At 59.6% G+C, this 22,248-nt stretch overlaps 5 protein-coding genes across 10 annotated transcripts in view; 3 read left to right on the forward strand and 2 right to left on the reverse strand.

Moving 5' to 3' along the window:
- ABCA2 (ATP binding cassette subfamily A member 2) overlaps positions 1-2,309 on the forward strand; it is a 31,822-nt gene extending 29,513 nt beyond the window's left edge. For all 5 annotated transcript variants that reach the window (XM_034067963.1, XM_034067964.1, XM_034067965.1 and 2 more), the window contains one exon: positions 161-2,309. In XM_034067963.1, coding sequence (XP_033923854.1) covers positions 161-196 — 36 coding nt within the window. In that variant the 3' untranslated portion in view covers positions 197-2,309. The remainder of the gene's footprint in view (positions 1-160) is intronic.
- A 289-nt stretch (positions 2,310-2,598) lies between these two features.
- Positions 2,599-5,997, forward strand: CLIC3 (chloride intracellular channel 3). Its single transcript, XM_005143541.2, has 6 exons — positions 2,599-2,718; positions 3,347-3,456; positions 4,172-4,297; positions 4,423-4,529; positions 4,753-4,928; positions 5,194-5,997. Exons 1-6 carry the CDS (start codon positions 2,608-2,610, stop codon positions 5,353-5,355), a joined length of 792 nt encoding a protein of 263 aa, XP_005143598.2. The 5' UTR covers positions 2,599-2,607; the 3' UTR covers positions 5,356-5,997.
- Positions 5,998-6,285: 288 nt separating this feature from the next.
- PAXX (PAXX non-homologous end joining factor) lies at positions 6,286-8,636 on the reverse strand. 2 transcript variants are annotated; one of them, XM_031044145.2, is made up of 7 exons: positions 8,433-8,636; positions 8,285-8,345; positions 8,154-8,188; positions 7,895-8,085; positions 7,271-7,342; positions 6,718-6,815; positions 6,286-6,608 (listed from the first exon to the last, which is right to left on the reverse strand). In XM_031044145.2, the coding sequence occupies exons 1-6, from the start codon at positions 8,516-8,518 to the stop codon at positions 6,733-6,735; spliced, it is 528 nt and encodes a 175-aa protein (XP_030900005.1). In that variant the 5' UTR covers positions 8,519-8,636; the 3' UTR covers positions 6,286-6,608; positions 6,718-6,732. The 2 variants fall into 2 exon arrangements, with proteins under 2 accessions (XP_030900005.1, XP_030900004.1); XM_031044144.2 differs by having other exon boundaries at positions 6,718-6,811; positions 8,433-8,608.
- Positions 8,522-10,248, forward strand: TMEM141 (transmembrane protein 141). Its single transcript, XM_013127606.2, has 5 exons — positions 8,522-8,638; positions 8,742-8,808; positions 8,913-8,996; positions 9,640-9,771; positions 9,939-10,248. Exons 1-5 carry the CDS (start codon positions 8,585-8,587, stop codon positions 10,016-10,018), a joined length of 417 nt encoding a protein of 138 aa, XP_012983060.1. The 5' UTR covers positions 8,522-8,584; the 3' UTR covers positions 10,019-10,248.
- Positions 10,249-11,089: 841 nt separating this feature from the next.
- ENTPD2 (ectonucleoside triphosphate diphosphohydrolase 2) lies at positions 11,090-22,028 on the reverse strand. The gene is made up of 9 exons (XM_005143540.4): positions 21,856-22,028; positions 15,886-16,003; positions 15,249-15,399; positions 14,458-14,617; positions 14,130-14,357; positions 13,503-13,769; positions 13,198-13,317; positions 12,828-12,962; positions 11,090-12,249 (listed from the first exon to the last, which is right to left on the reverse strand). The coding sequence occupies exons 1-9, from the start codon at positions 21,964-21,966 to the stop codon at positions 12,049-12,051; spliced, it is 1,491 nt and encodes a 496-aa protein (XP_005143597.2). The 5' UTR covers positions 21,967-22,028; the 3' UTR covers positions 11,090-12,048.
- Positions 22,029-22,248: the final 220 nt, after the last annotated feature.

Here is a 22,248-nt window from a genome sequence, read left to right on the forward strand (position 1 = left end):
CCCTGATCCCAGCTGTGTCCCTGGCGCTGGGCACCAGGAATGGGTGCTGCAGCACCAGGCCTCATCTGGGGGTGGGGGCAGGTGGTCCCCAGCAGCACTGGGTGTTCTGGGCAGAGCAAGCAGTCCCCAGACAGCCCCTAAGCCTGCTCCATACCCTCAGGCTCAGCTCTCCTTCAACACGGACACTCTGTGCTGAGACCCGGGCGCAGCCACGTCCCCCAGCTGTGAACCCACCGAATCCTTTCGGCCTCTTCCCTCTCTGCCCTGCTGAGCGGAGCTGTTACGGTTGGAGGCATGTGCCAGGGATGACAGGGTGCATGGACCCCACGAGCCAACGCAGCCAGATGATCCCCTTCAGCTCTGGGGCAGTGTCACTGTGTGGGGCCAGGGCCACCAGCTCACCCAGCCAGCACATGCCATGGATGGAGACTGTGAAGAGGACGTGTCTGTGCCACCAGCCCTGCCTGCTGTGTGGCAAAGATGAGGCCCGTGAGTGGTGCCATGTCTTTGTACCCACCCCTTGGACCCCAGCTGCAGGGACAGCCCCCAGTACTGTCACCACCCCAGGCCTACCCCCAGAAAGGTCAGAGGAAGGATACGGCTTTTGCCTTGTTTCCATCATCCCTGGCTTGGCACTTGCCCTTTGGTAGCTTGCAGTCCGGTACTGGAGCTCTGGTGCTTGACCCCAGGTTGATTTCTGTCACCAATGGGGTGGCATCAGTGATCTGCTTGCCTCAGACAGGGTTTCCCCACTGGAGCATCCTGCCCAGTCTTGCCACACATGCAGTGGTCACTTGGTCCCAACCTGGGGCAAGGCAGGGGGCACGTGGTACGGCAGGGGGGTATTTCACAGGGTATTTCACATGCTGGCACCAGCTGTTTCCCCCCTCTGCCCCCAACCATGTCCTTCCTCCCAGAGCCACTCACCCTGCCTCCTGCCACCCCACCACAGGGCACAGCTACGGTGGTGGCATGTTGTGCCCCCCTCTTTCCCCCTTTGCCACTCATAGCTTAGTGTTCGGCCCTGTGCTGGAGGCACCTGCATTGGTTTCTTATTGTTGGGGCACTGCAGGGACTGAGAGAAGGGTTGCTGCTGCCAAGGATGGCTTTAGAAGCTGGGAGTGGGGTGGCCTTGGGGTAGAAGGACAAGACAGCACAGCTTGGTGTGGGTGCAGTGCTGGTGGGGGGAGGATGTACTGTGGCAGCAGGGCTGTCAGTGCCCCTCCTTTCTGCAGAGGGTCCTGCTGCCTTGTCACCCACAGGGACCATGCCTGGCAGCACCCCTAGCCTACAGTGACCTGCAGCTGTGCCCAGAGGTGGCGTGATGGCCAGACCCATGGCACGGACCCCACCCACCCACCCCTGCATGCCCCATGTTCTGCAGCAGCTGTGGGGCCTGTGAGCAGTTCCCCTCTGTTCCAGGAGCGCCTGGACCTGGCTGCCCCTTCTGCCTTCTGGCACCGGCTCAGCAGGAGGCCCAGGGCTGCCTCCTGCCATGGGCAGCACCTGGTGCCAGAGCTGGCCCCATGCTGTCACAGGAGCTCCATTGTCCCTGTGCCCCTGCCCTCCAGTCCTGTATGCCCCCTGCTCTAGATTGTGATACAAAATACAGTATTTTCAATAGGGGGGGAGCCTGGGGAAGATGAGCTCTATTTTCAGATTTTTCAGACCATATTTTTTTTTTACAGCATACAGGACAGGGGGTGGGGGTGGTGCTGCTCATGTGCTGCCTTCCCTGGGGCACCCTGGGGATGAGCCAGCTTGGGGTCAGCCCTTTGCCACCAGGGCAAGAAGGGATGGTGTCACCTTTGGGTCCCAGCTGACCTCAGTGGTGGCACCATGGGGTAGCGCCATGCTCTGGCCAGGGCTCTGTGCCTGTCCCACTGCCAGGTTCCAGGTGGGTGCTGGCACTGGGGGTGTGGAGCATCCCCTAAACCCTCCCATTGCAGAGCTACCCCTACCCTGTGCGTGCCACTGTCCCCGTGCCCCATGGCTTTCGGTAGTCAATGGAGATGCGACCTGGGTAGCCATGGTGGCACAAACCCCCTGGGGGCACCCTGAGGGTGGCGGTGGGGTGGGAGCAGGGATAGGGGTGGTTGCTGCCTTAACACTATTTGCTTGGTTGGGTTTGGCCTCACCTCCGTCTTGCCTCCCTTGGCAAGTCCGTGGCCACCAGCCACCAGTGCCGGTGCCATGCGGGGCACGGGGTGAGGACGCCTTGGAGGAGCCTGTACATTGCTAGCAAAAGAAACAACAAGAGATTAAATGTGAAAAATAATGACCGTTTTAAATAAAAAAGAATAACTGGACCCAGCAAGAGTGTGTGGGTGCTGATGGACAGGAGCACCAGGCTGAGTGCTGGAGAGGGCAAGGGCTGGGGGGGGGGTCACAGTGCACATGCATGGACAGGAGCCTGCAATGGGCAAAGGGAGCTGGGCCCCACACAGGGCTGCACCCAGCACTTGGCATCTCCAGGGTGCGTGGTGGAGCTGGCTGGGGGCACAGGCAGGCACCACCCATGCAGGCCTGGGGCTGGGCCCCATGGCAGGGCAGCCCTGGGTGCCATGGGGCCAGGCATGGGTGGGAGCAGGTGCACCCTGGGGAGGAATGTGGGCTGGGACCAGGCACAGCTCTTGGGCGCTCACGGCACCGCCACCGCTCAGCCGGGAGCCACCACCCAGCATGAGCGAGAAACCCCAAATCCAGCTCTTCGTTAAGGTGAGAGGGGTCAGGGTGGGCACCTCTGGCAGGCCCTCAGGCGTTGCTGGGCTGGCTTGGCTGTGCTGCCTCTGCCCACTGCAGCGTTCATGTAGTGCCATGGACAGCAGTGGGCAGCTCAGGACTCTTCCCCAGGACACACCATTATGCTGCCTGTGGGCAGGAGGGCTCTGGTGCTCAGTCTGGGGTGCTGGGCTGGGATATCCCCCTGCACCAGCCCCCCCACTGCCCAGCCACTGCAGCATCCCCTGCACCTGCCCGGCCCTTCCTGCCTCCATCTGGCCAGGGCAGTTTGTCTGGCTGCACCAGGCAGGACGGGCCCGCCTGGGCTCACACCTAGGAGCAATGGGGCCATTGGCATCACCATCACCCTTCTTCAGCACTGTCCCCACTGTGCTGGGCTCTCCCCGGCCATAGCTGCCCCAGGCCTCGTCTTCCTCAGCACCGTGGGGCTGAGGTCCTCATGTCCCCTAGCAGGCCAGGGCCAGCACCCGCTGTGCCACAGAGGCTGATGGGGTGAGGCAGCAAGGCCCTGGGAGCTGGGAGGTGCTGCTGTCCTGCCCAGTACAGCTCGGCTGCTGTAGCCATGCTGGGCGAAGGGGCCACTGAGCTCTCCCTCTGCCCACAGGCGAGTGAGGATGGGGAGAGCGTGGGCCACTGCCCCTTCTGCCAGCGGCTCTTCATGGTGCTGCTGCTCAAAGGGGTGCCCTTCACCCTCACCACTGTGGATGTGAAGAGGTAAGTGATGCCTCCTCCCAAGGGGCTGCTAGCCCTCGGGTCACAGGCAGGGTGGACAGACTTGCCCTGCAATGGTGGATGGTAGGTCCCCAGCACCTTGGGAAGGGTGAGAAGGATGGGCACTGTGGGAACCATGGTGACTGTTGTACATCTCCCCCTTTCCCCTCACTGTCTGAGGGAGGTCTGTGAGCTTCTTCAAGGGCTGAGCTGCAATAGGCACATGCTGAGGAGACGCAGCCTGGGAGCACCACCTCGTCCCTTTGCCCAAGACAAACATGTGGTGCCTTGCAGAGCCCTAGGAACTCATGGGGAAAGGCTGAGGGATGTGGGGGTGCAGTCTGGAGAAGGCTCAGGGGGGACCTGATGGCTCCCTACAAGTGCCTGACAGGAGGATGGAGCCAGGAGGGGCTGAGCTCTGCTCCCAAGGAACAAGGGATGGGACAAGAGGAAACGGCCTCAAGCTGCACCAGGGCAGGTTTAGATGGAGCTGAGGAACAATTCCTGCCCCAGAGGGTGCTCAGGCATTGGAACAGGCTGCCCAGGGCAGGGCTGCAGGCACCATCCCTGCAAGTGTGCACACAGCGTGGAGACGAGGCCTCAGTGCCATGGGTTAGGGGTGGCCTTGGCAGAGCTGGGAACAGTTGGATTTGAGTTCAGAGGTCTTTCCCAGCCTGGTTGATGCTCTGGTTCTATGTCCTGTTCCCATCTCCTGCAGGGCACTGGACGTGCTGAAGGACTTTGCGCCAGGGGCCCAGCTGCCTGTTTTACTCTACAACGGCGAGCCAAAGACTGATACTGTCACCATCGAGGACTTTCTGGAGGACAAGTTGGGCCCACCCATGTCAGTGGTGACTGCTGCCCTGGCAGGGGTCCAGGGGCCAGAGAGGGGCAGGCCAGGCTGAGGGGGTGCAGCAGACAGCACATGAGCTCCTGCTGCCACCCTCAGTTGTGCCTATGTCCCTGCAGGTTCCCCAGCCTGATCCCGCAGTACAGGGAGTCCAGCCTGGCAGGGAATGACATCTTCCACAAGTTCTCCACCTACATCAAGAACCCAGTACCTGCCCAGGACGCAGGTGAGCCGCTGGGTGGGGGACGGACACCTCACCCAACCTCTCGGGTGGCACCACCCTAGAGCCCCATCCGGTCACCCTGAGCCATTGCAGCCCTCCCGTGCTGGGACTCCAGGCGCTGTCGCTCCCCACACAGCTCATTGGGGCTGGGCCCACGCGTGGGGCTGGGCATGGGGCAGGAGCTGCAGCACAGCTGCGGGGCCCTGATGCTGCTACTCCTCTGCAGCGCTGCAGCGGAACCTGCTACGGGCCCTGCTGAACTTGGATGAGTTCCTGAGTGCCCCCCTGGAGCACGAGCTGGCCCGTGAGCCCCACCTCCGGGCCTCCCGACGCCGCTTCCTCGATGGGGACCAGCTCACCTTGGCAGACTGCAACCTGCTGCCCAAGCTGAACATCGTGCAGGTGAGGGCTGGCACCTCAGCAACGTGCCCTGCTCCTCTCCCTGGCTCCCCAGTGCTGCCCCTGAGCGCCTGCAGCAACCCCCTGTTCACTCTCCAACCCCTGTACCACCCCCATGTCCTCCATACGACTCCTCATCCTGCATAGTCCCAGGGATGTTCCCTCACCTCCTGCCACCCTCCTGCTTGTCAGTACCAGCCCCTGGCCCCCTTTGGCACACCCCGGGCATGCAGTGCTGGGCAGCGGCTCACCCTGCTCCTGCCCACAGGTCGTGTGTCAGCACTACCGGCGCTTCGGGATCCCCAAGGACCTGCAGGGCGTGTGGCGGTACCTCAACAGTGCCAGGGAAACCAAAGAGTTCAGATACAGCTGCCCCAGCAGCGAGGAGATTGTACAAGCCTATCGCTCCGTGGTGCGGTCGCTGCAGTGAGCCCTCGCTCTGGTCCTGCAGTGACCATCACAGTCCCGCCTGCATGCACCAGGGAGGGCAGTGAGCATGAGCTGTGCGCTGGCACCCACATTCCCCCAGCTGGCACCCCTACCCGAGGTGCTGGCAGCTATCTGCAATGCACTGCACCCGCAAATGCATTCTCACCTCTTGTGCCACCTTCCCAGTCCAGAGAGCACTCCCTCAACCTGCCCTGTGGTTCCTCAAGCATTGTAATGGGTACAAGGGGACCACAGACACAGGCACCATCTGTACCAAAGCTGGGCAGTGCTGAGGACAAGGGCAGCAGCTGGGGAGGAAAAGCTGCTCAGAGCAGAAGGCTGTGGGGCAGAGGGCAGTGGGCATCCCTGCAGCCTCCCTTGGAGGCACAGAATGCCACCTGCCAGTCAGTGACCCGCAGCCTGATGTTCCCAAGCAGCTGCACCAGTGAGGGGAACCAGCACAGCCATGGCACAGCCCTGGGAATGGTGGGGGGGGCACATAGCATGGGTGGAGGACACGGCAAGGCCCCATCCCCTGGGCAAGGGGAGCAGAGGGCACCATGCCCCCAAAACCTTTAATTAGGAAGCCCTTAGGAGCAGATTTGGGAGAGGGAGGGGGGTGAGGCAGGGCAAGTCCAAGCCATGTATCAGAGCTCCTGAAAATCAATAAAGGCTTTGCAAGAGAGACAAGTATGTCAGGAGTGACCAGCCTCAGCAGCTCTCATCCCTCATAGGACTTTACACCTGATTCCCAGCGCATAGTGGGGCCTGGGCCCATTCTCCCAGCTCTCCTGGGGAAGCTCCAACCACTCTACCCACCAGCCCACTGACACAAAGCTGTCAGGAAAGTGAACTCTGAGCCCCTGGCCCTCCAAGGTCAGTTGAAATTGGCCACAGGATTCCCAAGCAAAGGAAAGGCAGAATGGATCACCCATGTTGTCCTGGTCCTTAGAGACCAGCTGGCTAGAAACATCTTTACTGGCAATAAGTTAAGTACAGGCAATCTTTTAGTTACATGGTGATATAAAAATTCTTTAAAAACCCCACAAATTCATGGCAAGTGAGGTGGGGAGGTGTCACATGCCAGCAGGGACGACCTGCAGGGAAAAAAGCCAACCCTCTAGGTCTTGCTGGTCCATCCGTCTCCCCAGGTGCAAGTGAAACCTCCACACTCCAGAGCCGCAGTTAGCTAGGCTCTGGTAGGGCAGCACAGGTCAGGAGTCCTCAAAGTCTACTCCAGATGGTGCTTTCTTGCTAGAAGGAGATGGAGGAAGCTTCACACCCCCTGCTCCCATGCAGTTACAGAGCAGAGTTCATGAGCCCTCTACACAGCCCATCCGCAGCACTTTGCCCCAGCACTTACCTTTTAAAGCCAGGATTAATTAGAGACTCCCCTGGGATCTTCCTCCTGGCTGGCAAAGCAGAGCCAGCACCCCTGTTCTTCCAAGGCTTGGGGTCTGCCTCGGTGAGGGACAGGCAGGACAGGGATTACAAAGGGCCAGCCAGTTGCTCTGGCAGCCCTGCAAATCCCTCTATGCCCAGGGTGAGTGCCCAGCAGCACAGCCTGGCAGGCCCAGCATCCATGGTGAGCAAGCAAGGGCCAAGCCTGGCCTCCTCTCCCAAAGGAGTAGGGAGACAAGGACCTGCCACAGCCTCCAGCCTGGAGGAGCAGTGAAGCCTGAGCTCCTCCTGGAGACTACCAGGCAACCTGCCTCATGATGCCTGGCACCTGACCTGAGCACAGCAAATCCCAGACACCCACAAGACACCATGCTGAGCCCTGGCCTCTTCTGTGCCAGAACAAGCCACAGTCAAGGGGGCTCAAAGTGAGCACATGGACACAGAAACAGCCTCCTAGGGAAGAGAAGACAAATAAACAGCAGGATCAGGAGAGATGCCCCCTGGCAACTGCCTACCTGGCAGGAGCTGCTGGTGGTTCTGGGCTGTATTCTTCTCAGGGCTGCAGGAAGATGCCAGTGTCTCCACCACTGTTAACACAAGAACCAAAGCCAGAGCTTGTGACCATACACACACTTTAATGCAGCAAGCAGCACCCCAGGCCTTCCCTGCAAGTTCTCTCTCCTCTACAGACAAATAGAGCCATATTCTCCTCCCAGAACTCTCACCCAGGCTGCCAAAGCCCCAAGATCTTCCTATATCCCTAAAACAGAGACCTCTGTAAGGTGAATCCTCCCTCCCTGATGATGGGACCATGGGAACCAGGCTGTGTTCCTGCACAGGGACACAACACTGGTCCCACACAGGAGCCCTTTCACCCGCGGTGATGAAATGCATATCCTGGCCAGCTTTGGGAACTAGGCAGCCAAGGAGGAAGAAGGCAGCAGCATCACCTCTATTGTCTCTTGATCAGTCCAAGTGGGAGCAGGAAGGAGAAACCTCCTGGGGTGAAGCCAGAGAGGCCCAGAACTGATCTGGATCCCTCGGGGCACCTCTGGGCGGGGGGATGATGCCATGAAGGCTGCAGGGAGCTGCCCACCCCCCTCGCGCCCTTACCCCGATTCTAACCGGGCCGCACGTACCGCTGAGGCGTCTCTCCAGGCTCTCGATGCGCCCCGCCATGCCGAACACCAGCGCCCGCAGCTGGCTCCTCGCCTCCCCGGCGGGCAGCGGGCACAGCTCCAGCCCCGAGCACGGAGCGTCCCCCTGCAGCCGCAGCGTGCCCGGGCCCTCCCCCTGCCTCAACGAGGCCGCTCCGCGCCCCAGGGCCTCCCTGTGCGGGCGATCCGGGGTCAGCGGGACTCGGAGCCGGGGCCGTTCCCCCCGCGCTGCCGCACGCACCTGAGCTTCGTGCCGTGCTCCTTCGGCTGGCACCGCTGCACAGGAGAAGGAAGGAAGGTCCCGAAACCGCCTGACCCCGGCCTCAGCCCCGGTACCCGGCCCCGGTACCCGGCCCCAGCCCCGGTACATACGCAGCCCAGCGACGGACGGGCGCCGAACGCCCCAGCCCACACCTCCAGCGCATCGGTCACGCTGCGGAGAGAGCGGCTCAGGTTGCGCCGGGGCTCCGCAGCCTCCGCGCGGCCCCGGCCCCACTTCCGCTCCCGGTCCCGCACTCACTAGACGCTGTCGCCCGGCTGGCAGTAGCACAGGTACCGGCACGACCCGGCCTGCAGCCGGTAGAAAGGCCCTGCCGGCTCCGCCATGGCGGTCACGCCGGAAGAGGCGGGCGAAGCCGTGCGGGCCCTACCTGCCGCGCAGCCAGCTCGGCCATGGTGACGCTGGGGCTGCGGCGGGTGGAGGATGAGGTGGCCGCCAAGCACCCGGTGCGCTGCGGAGTTGGGGGGAAGGGGAGTGGGCTCCGGGGTTGGGGGAGCCGGGGGAAGGGGGTACGGGTGTCCGCGCCCCGCGCTGAGCATGTCCCCGCAGGCGCTGCAGCAGTACGCGGCCTGCCAGTCCTACGCCTTCCTGAAGGGCATCGGCACCTTCCTGGCAGGTAACAACGGCCCCGCTCCCCTAGGAGGTGCGGGCAGCGGAGGGGGGCAGCGGCCCGGGCGGGGTTATGGCCGGTAAGAGCGCCCGACCGCTGGGTTTCGGCAGGCAGTGGGGCCGCCTTCGCGGTGCAGAAGCTGGTGAACAGGAAGGTGCCGTACAGCCTCCAGTGGAGCTTGCTGCTGGCCGGCGGTGAGTGTCCTGCCCCGCACTGCCCCGGGGCGGGTGGCAGCAGGGACGCTGCCGTGCTGCAGGCAGAGGAGCTGCTTGTCCATAGCTTGGGGGATGCTCTACCGTGGTTCATTCCTCTTTCATGTATCCCTGGGGGTTCAGGGATGGCCTACAGGCAGCTGCACCTTGCATGCCAGTAGGCGCTTTCATAGGATTATGGAATAGTTTGGTTTAGAAGGGACCTTAAATTAGCTCACCCAGCTCCAACCCCTGCCACGGGCAGGGACCCCTTCCACTGGAGCAGCTTGCTCCAAGCCCCTGTGTCCAACCTGGCCTTGAACACTGCCAGGGATGGGGCAGCCACAGCTTCTCTGGGCACCCTGTGCCAGCGCCTCAGCACCCTCCCAGGGAAGAGCTTCTGCCTAAGAGCTCATCTCAGTCTCCCCTCGGGCAGGTTCAAGCCATTCCCCTTGGCCTGTCCCTACAGGCCCTTGTCCCAAGCCCCTCTCCAGGTTTCCTGCAGCCCTTTTAGGCACTGGAGCTGCTCTCAGGTCTCCCCTTCAGGAGCCTTCTCTTGTCCAGGCAGAGCAAGCTCAATTCTCACCACTGCTCTTAGCAGATGCCCTTGCTGTTAGCTTTCTCAGGAGCATCTTGGTCTCTTCAGCTGCAGGATCCCTCGCCAGCTACATGGTAACCAGAGCTGAAACACAGAAATGCTCTGACTTCTGGATGTATCTGGAGACAGGCAAGTTCCCACAAGAGCTTGCCATGGCTGGTGAGGTGTCTCAGCCTGCAGGTATGTTCACATCCCTCCCTGCTGCCTTCCCTGGGCTACATGTCTGGTTCTTCTGTGCTGTTCCTGCCTCATAATTAAGCTGGTGACTGTCATTGCCAAAATCCCCATGTAAGTCCTACAGTGGCACCCTGCAGCTGAAGGATGGGAGCTTGTTCTTTCTGTTGCAGAAGATCTGCCTAGTTTGGAGGACAGAGGGAGTGCGGCACCCCCGGTGAGGAAGAACAAGTATGGGGACGTTGTGGAGTAGCTGGTAGAGCCCAGAGCCCCATGCCTGTGACCTGCTTCAGCCCTTCCTGCCCTCCCTGCCTGCTGTGCCTGTGCTGCCTGCAAGACTGGTGGGTCTGTGGTGCTTCCCCGCACCTCAGATGAGTTGATCGTACAGTGAGAGTGTGGTAGAGGCACCACGGGGATTGCTGCCTCCCAGGTGGCCTCTGAACATCACGTGTGGGATGCAATAAAAGTCGAGAGCTGAAGGCACTTGTGGACAGAGGCTGGCGGTGGGACGGGTGCAGTTCCTGAGCCTCGCCACGGGAGGGAGTCCCTGTGCTGGGGAGGTGAGGGGCCCCGGGGGGAAGAGGTTTGAGCGCTCAGAGCATCATCTGAACTGGAATCACATTTGCTCTGTGCAGAGATGGGGAGCAGCCAGCAGAATAGCTAAAAGCAAAGTGGCCGCAGGGGTGGGTGTGCTGAGCCGCAGTGTAGCAGGAGCAGGGAAGGGTGTTGGTGGAGCAGAGCTCTGGAGCAGAGGTCGTGCCAGGAAACTATTGAAGCTGCTCCTCTCCTGGGGTGTGTGGAGGGCCACGGAGGGCTGGAAGATCACCCCAGATGGGGTTGGCAGGTCGGGACTGTGCTGGCAGCTGGATACCTGGTGGCTCTGAGCTGCCAACAACTACATGAACAGAATTGCCAGTGCTGCAGGCTGCTCCTGCTCTGCCTGGGTACCACAACCAGCCTCTGGGAGCAGAGGTTCCCTTTATGTTCTCCTTGTGTGGAGTGAGCACAGCAGTGAGTGCACAGGACAGTCAGCTTGAGTGCTGCCTGCTCATGTCTTTGGGCCTTCTAGGCTGATTAAAACTCTTTCACCTCCTCTTGGTCCCAGGTCTGGAGTGAGGTTTCAAGCCCACCTCAGCCTGTCTTCAGGTTGGTAAAGCATATGAAGCCGTGGTGTCTCAGCACTGGGCAGGCTGCAAAGGAATGAGACCTTCAGGCAGAGCCTGACTTGTGGCTGTGTCTGTGTAGACCCTGTAAGTGGCTCTACCCCTGTGGGACAGCCAGGCTTGAGCAGCCTGTTGCTGATCATGAGCCACAGAGCCATAGGAGTGGTTACAAAGATTTATTTTTGATTATAAAAAACCCCCAACCGAACAAACCCATATCTGCCTGTTTGCATGTCTCTGTTCTTGCTCAATTGGAAATGAAGGCTCGTCCTTCCTGCTGCCTGGGGGGGGGGGGGGGGTGATGCAGGGATCAAATCCTAAAGCAGAGCAAAGCCCCACTCCCACAGTGAGCCTATCACCTCTGCACTGGTGTGGCCTTAACCAGGGAGCCACAGGGACTTTTTGTGCCATCACCTGGGAATGGAGGGGGCACTGGCTATGGCCAGAAGCAAATCTGCGTTAGGAACCACAGGAATGGGGAAGGCACCATGAAGTTGCTGAAGTGGGACCTGAGAAGCTGCCTGCTCCCCATGTCTGGTTGTTGCTAAGCTGCTATCCAAAGCCCATGTACTGAGACCAGTGAAAGTCTAGGCCAAGATCTGACCCTCAGAAAGGTCAGTGGGATTTATGTGTCCTCCAGAAAGACAGCATGGGCTCTGGGTGATGCCCAGAGCTCCCAGGAGGCAGGACTTGTGCTCCAGGGGCAGGCTAGAGAGGTCAACTATAAGGACTAGTGTAAGTAATGTACCCACCCACACCATGCACATGAAAATAAATCCTACTATTGTCTTGACTTGCTGTCCCAGTTCAGCCCAGGTCTGGTGGCAGAAAGATGCCCCAGGTCGGAATGTCCAAATCCTGAGTCTGCTCTGGGTCCATCCCTGAGTAGCACTGGGAAGCCCTTAAGCCATTGTCCTGCCAGGCCAGCAGTCCTTTTCTGTGCCTCCCTTTCTGCAGCCTGAAAGCAGGAGGAGGGCATGAAGGGGCAGCTTTCCTTCTGGGACAGGCAGCATTAGGCATGGGAGGAGGACATCTCTGAGCACTTGCTGCATCCCAAGTGTTCAGGCCATGTTGATTCCAGCAGAAAGAACAGTGCAGAAAAGGCCTCCTGATAAGGCCATTAGATTGTGCCAGACTTGCTCTGCCGGAGCAGGCAGACAGCGGTCACCAGAGATGTCAGGGTGGTGACCACAAAGAGCAGGATGAGGATGACCCAGTAGTTGTACAGCATGCTTTTGTGGGAAGAGGGCTTCTCCGCTGGGATCATGTTTGTGAGGTTCAGCATGTAGCCCAGGGCCCAGCCGATGGAGGTATCTCCTGCCTGTTGGAAGAGCATGGTGTGGTTACCACCCCACTCAACCCATCTCCACAAGCCTCAAGAGACCTTCCAAGGACCACCTCAGTGTCAGCCCAATGGAGGAGATGGGTGTGGGGGATTTCAGCACCCTGAGCCCTCGCTCACCCCTAAGTCCAGCCAGCCCAAGGATGAAGCAGTGACCATCCTGTGCTGAGCTGGGCTCATCCAATGGGAACAGGATCTGGTCTGCTCAGGCTGGTCCTGATCTCACTGCCCATCTGTGGCTCAGGAAGGTGTCAGAGGTGGGATTCTGCCCTGAGATAACTTCCAGCAAGCCTGAGCAAAGAGTTGTTTGCAGTGGCTTTTGTCTAGAGGGCCAAGGAGGGACTGGAGGAGCTTACTCCACGACCAGTCAGCTTAGCTCAGTTTTTTTCACCTTCCAAAAGATCCACCCAGACCCTGAGAGTCCCATCCTGTCCTGCTCCCTGAGATCTTCCCTCACACTGCTTAGCTCTTTCTTGGTGTGGGACTCTCCTGCAGAACTTTCTGGCCTGACTCCAAACAGATACCATGGGGTGGGAATGTGCTCTGGCATTACCCACCTTCTTCTGGAAGGCGATGTTGGGGAAGGAATGGTTATTGAAGTTGTAGCCTTTGGTGGTGAGCAAATAAACAAACATGGTGATAGCGCAGTAATCTGGCAGCCTCTTCTCCAGCTTGGGGGCTTTCTGGAGCAGCTGGATGGAACGCATGGAGGGGGAAAGAAAAAGGGTCAAGCCAGGAGGGTTCAGGCTTTGTTTCTGTGGCCCAAGGCACAGCACGTACCCACCTGAGGCACTCCTCGTCCTATCACCTATATCCCTATTCCATGGGTGCCAGGACACCCAGCTCCCTCCAAGGGCTGCTCTCAGTTCCTGGGTGATGCCCCACATGAAGCAGCCCTCTCCACCCCACCATGGCAAGGGAGCCCACCTCGCTCCAGCTGGTGGCACAAATCATCTCAGCAGCATCCTTCAGGTCACTGGGCAAGCGCACAGGTCTCCCCATCACTGTCTGGATGAAGTCTACCGTGTAGAAGAAGGCAGAGAAAGCCTGATGGAGGAAAGGAGACAACTGTGGGACAGGCTGGGAGCAAATCTTCTTACCACCAACAGCCACTAGGGTGTGGTAGGCACCAGTAACTGCCCTTGCAGAGCTGGGGGTTTTGCTTTGCTGCTGAATGATGCTGAGAGGCTGGGGAGACCTGGGCCACAATCCAATTCCATGCCAGGACTTACGATGAAGTTTCCTGAAACCTCTGGCTGGAAAATGCCATCAAAGGAGCAGCGAGAGAAGGAGCAGGAGGTGAAGTCGAAGAGCTTGTTGACGTGCAGAGCACAGAGGCTCCCATTCCCAGTGCCGACCACAGTGACGGTGGTGTCAAGGGCAAGGCTTGGCCTCTCCTTCTCCGTGCAGGGGCTGTTGTAGACACTGCTCAGTGATAGGTTCTTGTGGTAGCCGGTGGGCAAGCAGGGATGTGAAACAGTGGCTTGGTACCTCTCAGCCTGCCAGAGAAACGATACAAGGTATGTGAGATGAGCTGTAGCCCTGACAGCCTCCATTCTCTGCTGGGAGACACAGAGGGGACTGGGCAGCAGGATGCAGAACTGGCAGTTGCCACAGGCATCTCAAGATGACTTAGGATGTCTTGGCTCTGGCTGAGGGGTGCAACACCTTATGGAGAAGGTGGGAGGAAGCTTTGGGACCATGGGAGAGGGTTGTGGGCAAAAACCTAGAGATGGGTGGGAAGGAGGTGCAGCCGACCCTGTGGGGCTGTCCTAGACCTAGGGCACCCTTGTGTAAACACCAGGGTGAGGAGGCAATGTGGATTACAGACGGCATCCTCATTGAGCACATGCTAGTACCTGGAGGAGCTTTGAGAGCAGCCTCTTGAGGACCTGGTCCCTTCCATAGCAGAGGAAGCTGTGAGTGTACACTTTGTATGTCTGGCCGTACAGCTTCAGCATCACCTCATTTCTGGGGTCTTCAATGGTGTCCCTGGTTTCAAAGGTGATCTGTGTGGAAGCGCCCCCAAAGTCCATTGCCCCCAGGGTCTTCTTCTGGGGCTGGATCCATTCCCCAAGCCATCCACGCTGAGCAAGAAAGACAAGAGTGGGCATGAGGATGTGATGAGCTATAGGACCTCCCAGGCAGGGCAGCCACCACTGCTAGGTGCCACGATTCCCTGCTCACCTTGATGAAGTTCTCCAGGAGATAGTTTGCGGTGACCCAGCCAAAGACCCCTTCTTCCTCCCCAGACAGGATCTTTGAGCCCCGGAAATCAAAGGGGTATGACTTCAGTGTGGCCGCCACAGCACCGAGGACGGCGTCCGAGGCCTGCTGGCTTGAGATGCTGTGGAACAGGCAGAGTGGAGGGCTGGGCTGGGTGCTGTGAGCACAGCCCCCACTGCCCACACAGCCCTTGGGTCCTAGCCTCACCGTGGCACTGGGGCAGGAGGGAGGTGGGTCCTCACCCAGGTACCCATAGGGATGTCCCCAAAAGCCCCAGCTAATTCCCCTTCTTTCTGCTGGAGGAGGCAAGGACAGAGATGGAGTGTCCTCCCTCCTCGTGAGCCAGATCCCGTGGCTGGGTAAGGGGGGCACAACTCCCTCCTCTCCATGTTTTTTTTGGGATAATTAATCTCACTGCATCCCGTCAGGCTGCAAAGGGTGCAGGGGGCCTTCCCTCACAGCTAGCTGCAAAGACTGGATGGGTTATCCCAGTGCTGGTCCCAATACAGCCCCTTTTTAGTCAGGGATGTGCTGGCTGAGCACTGCAGAGCATCTCCTTTTCTGAGAGGCAGGAAGACCTCTGTGAGGGAACACACAGCTGGGCAGCTGGGAGGGTGAGGAGCTTTGTCTAGCAAGGGGGTTCACTTGGAACTGTTCTTCACCATCTCTCACCCCTGGGTGAGAGGCAGAGAGAAGGTGTCGAGGCAGAGCCCCTGGTCAGCGTTTAAGGCTGTTGTTTACAGGGCACTCACTGGAGCAGGCGCATGCCGGCTGTGGCACCCAGGTAGAGCGGGGTGCCCACGTGCTTCTCCTTGGGCACATCTCTCAGAGCCTGGTTCAGGCATTGCACCAAGCTTGTCCCGGCAGCCGGAGGATTGGAGCTGTAGCTGGAGATGCCAGGACCTGTGGAGAATAAACAGCATTGCTCCCTGCAGGTGGTGGGAAAATGCTCCATAGGCAGTTTTGCCTCTCCCAGGCTGGGAGGCAGGTGCTCCAGGTTTCTGTGGGTATGGAGCCATCCAGAGTCCAGTACATCTCCCTGCCCATGCTGCCTCCCCCCTGGCAGACAGCCTGGGAAAGGTTGCTTAAATGGAGGGTGGGAAACCACCCCTTGCTCCTCACTGAGCTGGGCAGAGAGCTGCAATGTTTCCTGGCTGTTCAGTGTATGCCAGGAAAAGACAAACCACAGGTGTGCATTGCAAGCCTTGGAGGAGAGGGCAGAGGTCTGGAGAACAGGGCTGGACTCTAAGACACTTCCCTGTGCTGGTGGATGCACGGGGAGGCAGCTGCGTACGGCAGAGCATTGACACCACCGTGGGGCCCTACCTGCTGGGGATGGGACACACCCTGCCACCAGCCACTGGCCACAGGGACCGTTACAGCCCTTACCCTCCACGTCACACATGCTGTGCTCGCTGACCACCCCGGTGTCGTTCTCCTTGTCTGCAGGCCACTTGTAGACGAACATGGCCGTGTGGGAGGACCCAGCGTCCAGCACGATGCCATACTGCAGGGAGGAAGCAGAGGGTCAGGCCCGGAGGCAGCACCCCCCTGGTACTCCAGATCACCCCGAGGGAAGGCACCAGGGCTCGATGACCCACCACAGCATGTGCCCTGATCAGCACCTTCAGGAGCATCGTCTGGCAAACGCAAGCACTGCTCAGCCCAGTGCGGGCATGGTCTTGCCCTCACCAGGCGTGGGCCCTACCAGGATGGGGCTGGGAACAGGTGCTCTTCCCAGCCAGGGATACTGGACATCTTGGGATGCTGCTTGGTACAGGTGGGAACCCCCTCACCTTCTTGAGCACCTGCTGTCTGCTCCCAACACCCCACAGAATCACTCCTGGCCAGCGAGCAGCCACAGGCATCCACGGGCACCCACAGGTGCCCACAGACATTCACGGGCACCCACAAACACCCATGGCTAACACGGGCATCCATAGACAGCCCCCAGGGATCCATGAGCATTTATGGGCATCCACAGACATCCACAGGCTGCCAGAGGCATCCACTGGCACCCATGGCCATCCACAGACAGTCGTGGGCAGTCATGTGTGGGCAGGGCCCTGTGCCGGGGGGACACCTGGGAATGTGCCCTTGGGATGCAGCTCTCCAAAGATGGTCAGCCCGGCACCTCATCCCTCCTGCCCTTGTATGGCTCAGCCATTCTCTGGCTATAAATAACCTTCTCCCTCCTGCCAAGCTATGGTTCCTGCTCCCAGGGAGGGACTGCCCCGTGCCGCCTGCACCCCCTGCGCTCAGGGTTGCTGCACTGGGAGGAGGGGGTGAGGTGGGATCCAGTGGAGCAGCTCTGGGGTGAAACCACTTCAGGCTTAGACCTGGCTTGTACAAAGGCTCTGCCTGCTGCCTGCCTCGACCAGACACTGGGATCCACCTCGGCCCTGCCTGGTGGGTGCTTCTGGTCCCATCCCTGTTCCCATCCCTGTCTCACAAAGCCCAGGTGGCTGCAGGTTTGGGGTTTGGCCTGCAGAAATAAATTGTCAGGACACAGGCCTGTGGTCCCTGCTTACAGGCAGCTCCCATTTCCATGTGAAGCCATGGCCACACACCGGCAGCACCCCCAGCTTCCTCAGGGAACCATTTCCAATGGGTGAAACCCCTGCTGCCTCCTCCAGCTCCTATTAACTATGAGAGGCTTCCCACACGTCCTGGGACAAAAGGCACTAGTCAGCAGAGGATCCACACACTGGTGTGGGGGGAGCAGCTACTGATGACTGAACGCTGCAGAGAGGAGGAAGTGGGCTCTACACCCCCCCAACCCCCAGCCCCCCCGCTTCTCTGAAGCACAGCACTGGGAAGCAGAACCCCCAGACTGGGCCATTTCTGGGCCTGGTGCTGGGGTCAGTTTCTCTGAGCAGCCTCTGGGAGTGGTCTCAGCCCCCTCCTCTGCCCAGCGGCACCATGGACCATGGGCCAGGCGCCCCCTGAGTGTGCCCCCAGTCCCCCCTCACCACAGCACCCTCTGCCTCACCCAGCCCATGCCCCCTGCACCCCCGGATGGGTGTCACCCACCAAGCACAAGTACAAGAGGACACTGAGGCTGCTCCAGTGAACCTGCCTGTCCCAGAGACACCCACTCACATGTCCCCACTAGCTCCCACCCCATGATCCTCTTGACATGTTCCCTTTAATGTCCTAGTGCTCGCAAGTGGGTGCTGGCATCCCCAGGAAGGGTCCAACTCCAGTAGACCCCCCCGTCCGCCTCTGCCACACATGTGCCCACAAACCCTGCAGCCACCATGCAGATGTCTTCGGTGTCCTCATGGGAACAGCACAACCCCAGACATCACCTGGAGTGACATGAGCATCAGCAGGACAACAACACTGTCCCCAAAGGGAAAGCATTGACAGGTCACCCCCAGACCTGAGGCTGAGTATGGCCAGGATCCAGGGAGTTGTGTCTAATCCCAAAATGATGGGGGAAGAGAGGACCTGCAGTCCTTGGAGTGAGACAAAACTCAGAACTGGAGATGGGGATGCATACAGGGTTGCAGGGGTTAAGAAATGCTGGAGCAGGAGGCAGTGAGGATGATCCGCAGTGCCCAGGACACAGTGCCACACACCAGGAACAGGGACAGCCCAGGAGGAGCAGCGCTGGGGATACATATGTGCACAGATGTGCATGGATGTATGTATGCATGTGTGGGGTGTGCATGTCTGTAGATGCACATGTCTCATCTCATGCATTTCTGGGGTGTGCATGGCTCAGCACTATGAGGGTGCTGTGGTGCTGGCACAGGGTGCCCAGGGAAGCTGTGGCTGCTCCATCCCTGGCAGTGTTCGAGGCCAGGTTGGACACAGGGGCTTGGAGCAAGCTGCTCCAGTGGAAGGTGTCCCTGCCTGTGGCTGGGGTTGGAACTGGATGAGCTTTAAGGTCTGGGATTCTGTGATCATAGGTTATACAAGTGTGTGCAAATTTCAGTGTGGAGGTGTGTGTGCAGGGTGCATAGGTGAGCTGTACATGTGTGCCGGCATGCTGACGTGTCTGCATGCACATGAGTGTGCCTGCTGTGTGTACATGCATATAGGTGGTATGAGCTGTGCAGACATGCATGTGGGTGTGTGTGCCTGGGGCAGCTGTGCTGCCTGCTCAGCCGCTGCAGCTGAGCATATGGAGCTGTATCTGCCCTCCCCGGCTGTGTTGGGGTGACAGTGACAGAGCTGGGGCTGCCATCAGCACCAGCTGACCCATGCAGGCACATCCCAGTGCCCTTTGCTGCAGTGCCTGTGGGCCAGGGTGGGGGTCTCTTCTCTCAGACCCTCTGCACAGGCAGACCCCATCACTGCCAAATGTGGAGCAGCAGCCCCAGGCCTCGCCACGGGATGGTCCTCGAGCCCCCTGAACGCCATTAGCCTGGCCCCAGCTCCGTGATGTGCTCTGTGGGGTGCTCCGTGGGGTGCTCCATGATGTACTACATGGTTACCACAACATGAGAGGAGCCACTGTGGCCTCATGGCACCCCCCTGCACCCCCTCCCAGGGCACAGGGCTCTACACCTCAGGCCATCACCCTCCCCAGCAGTGCTGGGGGTGGTGGGCAGTGCAGGAAGGCAAGTGCACACATGTGGGGCATGGAAAGGCTGAGGCAGGCCTGGAGGTTCCCTAGGGATGAACAAGAAGTCCCATCTCCTCCTCTAGACCCAAGAGCACACAGATGCCTCCAGCACCCACATGGGAATCAGGGGTGAGTCACCCACAGCAGCCCCTGTCCCTGCCCCACCCCCCTTCCCAGCCCCTATCCCTGCCTCAGCCATTGTGCCCAGGCACTGGCGCCATGGCTTCAGGCGCTGCAGAACAAGGGGCTGTGTCGCACAAGCCATGGCCAGGCTGTGGGCCCTCAGCCACATGGGGGGCACAGACAGGTCCTAGGACAGAGAAACATGGCTGAAAGTCCATCTCATGGGTGATCTGTAAGCACTGCCCTCAGCTTTTCAACAGAGGTGTCCTGCACCTGCCAAGGAGCAGGCTAGAGATGAGGGCTGGAGGGACACAAGGATGCCCTGACATGCTCTGGCACTAGTGCCTGGCTCTCGCCATCCCTCTCATCCACCCCACATGCTCAGCTGCCAGCATTCTGGGACTTGGCAGGTCCTCAAACGTGTTCATGGCCCTGGCCCCAGGCTGCAGGACAGTCCCCAACCCCAGCACCTCCTGCTGGCACAGGGATGTGAGATTTTCCTAACAGGACCCCTGACCAGGCCCTGGTGATGCTGCAGGGCTGGGGGACACGGGTGGACCTGGCATGGCCCCACATCTGGACACTGTCCCTGAGTCAGCCCAAACCCTGTGGCTCTGCCCCACCACAGCATTGCTCAGCCCAGCCCCAGACTTGGCTGCTCATTCCCAAAGCCCCTGCAGAGGGGATGCTGGGGGAGGTGGTGTCCCCAAAGGCTACAGGACAGCGAGGTCCCAGGTAGGGCTCTGGATTCCTGGTAAGTCCATGGCTCTGGCCAGAAGCATCCCACACCCCAGACAGGAGGTGGAGCTGGCCACTGGGAGCTGCCCAACTTGCTGCAGCCCGGCTGCATGTCCATGTCCTGTTGTTGTGCCTGAGCTTTCAGCTCCCACCCCCCAATGGCTCTCTAAGCTGCCCCACAGTGAAGAGAGGGTCCAGCCCTGCCCACAACATCCCAGCTCCCTTGAGGGTGGTGAGACCCACAGGGTCCCAGGTCTGCAGAGGCTTCTTTCCTGCCATGGAGCTGCAGCTCCCCCGGGACAGCTGGCAAGGGAAGAGCCCAGTGCATTTTGTAATGGCCAGTGAAAAGATATGCCAAAAGAAGGAAAAACAAAGGTTGCCAATAGAAGGCACCAGCTCACAGGCATCAGGCAGCAGTGCCCTAAGCCGCATTTCAGACACACAAGGGAAGGGGAACACTGTGCTCCTGGGATCAATCCCTCTGGCAGCAGGATAACTAATTCAGGGTATTACAGGGCTATATTCCAAGCAAAAGGAACTGGAAAGGGAAGACTGGAGCCACAGCTGAGCAGTGAACAGTGCTGTCATCCAGCAGCTGCTGTTAACATACACCAAGACAGCAAGGCAGGAATGAGGTGCCCCACAGCAGGACCAACCTTTTCTAAAACCTGTCAACATATTTTGGGCTGAGTTAGGCTAAGACAAAAATTTGCATCCCCAAAGCAGCCCTGAGCTTTGTGCAAAAGCAAACCTCTTGGTGCCTGCTGGGTGTCAAGCCCATGGGAACAGGCACTGCAGGACACTGGTGCTGACCTGAGCTGGACTTCATATGTGCTTGGCACATCCAGGAACAGTGCAAGCCCCCAGGTCTCTGAGCTGGGCCAGGACCCATCTGGGTGCTTGGGGTTGCTCAGCCCCACAGTGCAGGGCTGCCTGTGGACTGGAGGGTGCGTCCATCCAGAGAGAAAAAAAAACACAAAAAAGCACAAAAATTAAATATCTGGGAATGCATCTGGCTAAATTAGAAATGCATTTGGCTAAAGCTTCAGCTTGGATCCAGGAGGAAAAAAAGCTTCCCAGGCTGAACCAAGTGCTGCACATGTGGCTCTCAGGACAGATCTGTCTAATTCCACCACATCCAAGGAGACAAAATCCATTTTGAAACCAAGAGGCCTCAGCACATGGCAATGGGTGGCCATGAAAGGTGGAACAGAGGAAGAGTTCATCATTGCTAGTTATACCAACTCATTTTCCTAACCTAACCTCATTACATCTGACAAAGCCGGAGCAAAGGCAGCACATCTGGCATTTGGGCTGGCTCTGAAAGTTTCCAAGCAATTGTTTGGGATGAGAAAGGGGGGATTTTTGATGAACCGTTTTCAGAACAAGAGCCTCTTCCCCAGAGGATAGCTTGGTCTGTCACTGGAACAAATTAACACCATTTTAAAACAAAAGACTTTGGGCTGTAAAGGAATCAAATTGGGAACTTGGCCAACAAGAGATTGTTTGGGAGCTTCTTTCAGCATCTGAATTTAGAATGAGAAAGCAGCTCGTTTTCACAGGGAAAGCACATGTCTCATCTGGCAGCGCTGGCTCAGGCGATGCAGCCGGAGCCCAGGGACAATGTGCGTGGGGTGCCCTTCCCGCAGATGCCGACAAGGCTGCTCGGGACTGGGGCCCATCCAGACGCACCACCCCCAGAGTCCTCTCTGCAGGCGCAAGTCTGAGGTGCTGGGGATGTGAGGTCCTGTGCCCCCCGCCCGCAGCTGGGGATTCCCCCGGTCAGCTCTGGGGACACCTCTGGCTGCCGGCGCCGCTCCCGTACCGCGCATCCGCATATCGGGTGCCCACTGCGGCTACCCCAGTCCCCGGGAGCGGCGCTCCCCCGTGCCCGGTCCCCCCTCCGTACCGGCCCTGCTCACCTTGAAGCCGGGCGTGCCCCGCATGTCCCCGGAGCCGAAGCAGAGCAGGAGAATGCCCAGGAGGCAGCCGAGGGCGAGCAGCAGCAGGACGGCGGCTACCCTGCGGGCCATGGCGGGGCAGGTGAGCGGCTCCGCGGTGGCTGCTGCGGCTCCTGCTGCTGCTGCTCCTCCTCCTCCTCTCCCGCCTCTCCCGGCTGAGTCACCGCCGCCGCGGCCCCCCCGGGCGGGTCACCGGGCTGCGGGTCCCGCGGCTGCCCCGACACCGGGGTCGTCTCCGTCCCGCAACCCCGCCCCGGGCATCGCCCCTCGGGATCAGCCCCGTCCACCCCCTGGGCATGATCCTTGACTCGGGACTCAGCCCTCGGGCATCGCCATCACCTCAGCGTTCATCCC

This window comes from Melopsittacus undulatus, chromosome 11, assembly GCF_012275295.1.
Source record: "Melopsittacus undulatus isolate bMelUnd1 chromosome 11, bMelUnd1.mat.Z, whole genome shotgun sequence".
NCBI classification, from domain to species: domain Eukaryota; kingdom Metazoa; phylum Chordata; class Aves; order Psittaciformes; family Psittaculidae; genus Melopsittacus; species Melopsittacus undulatus.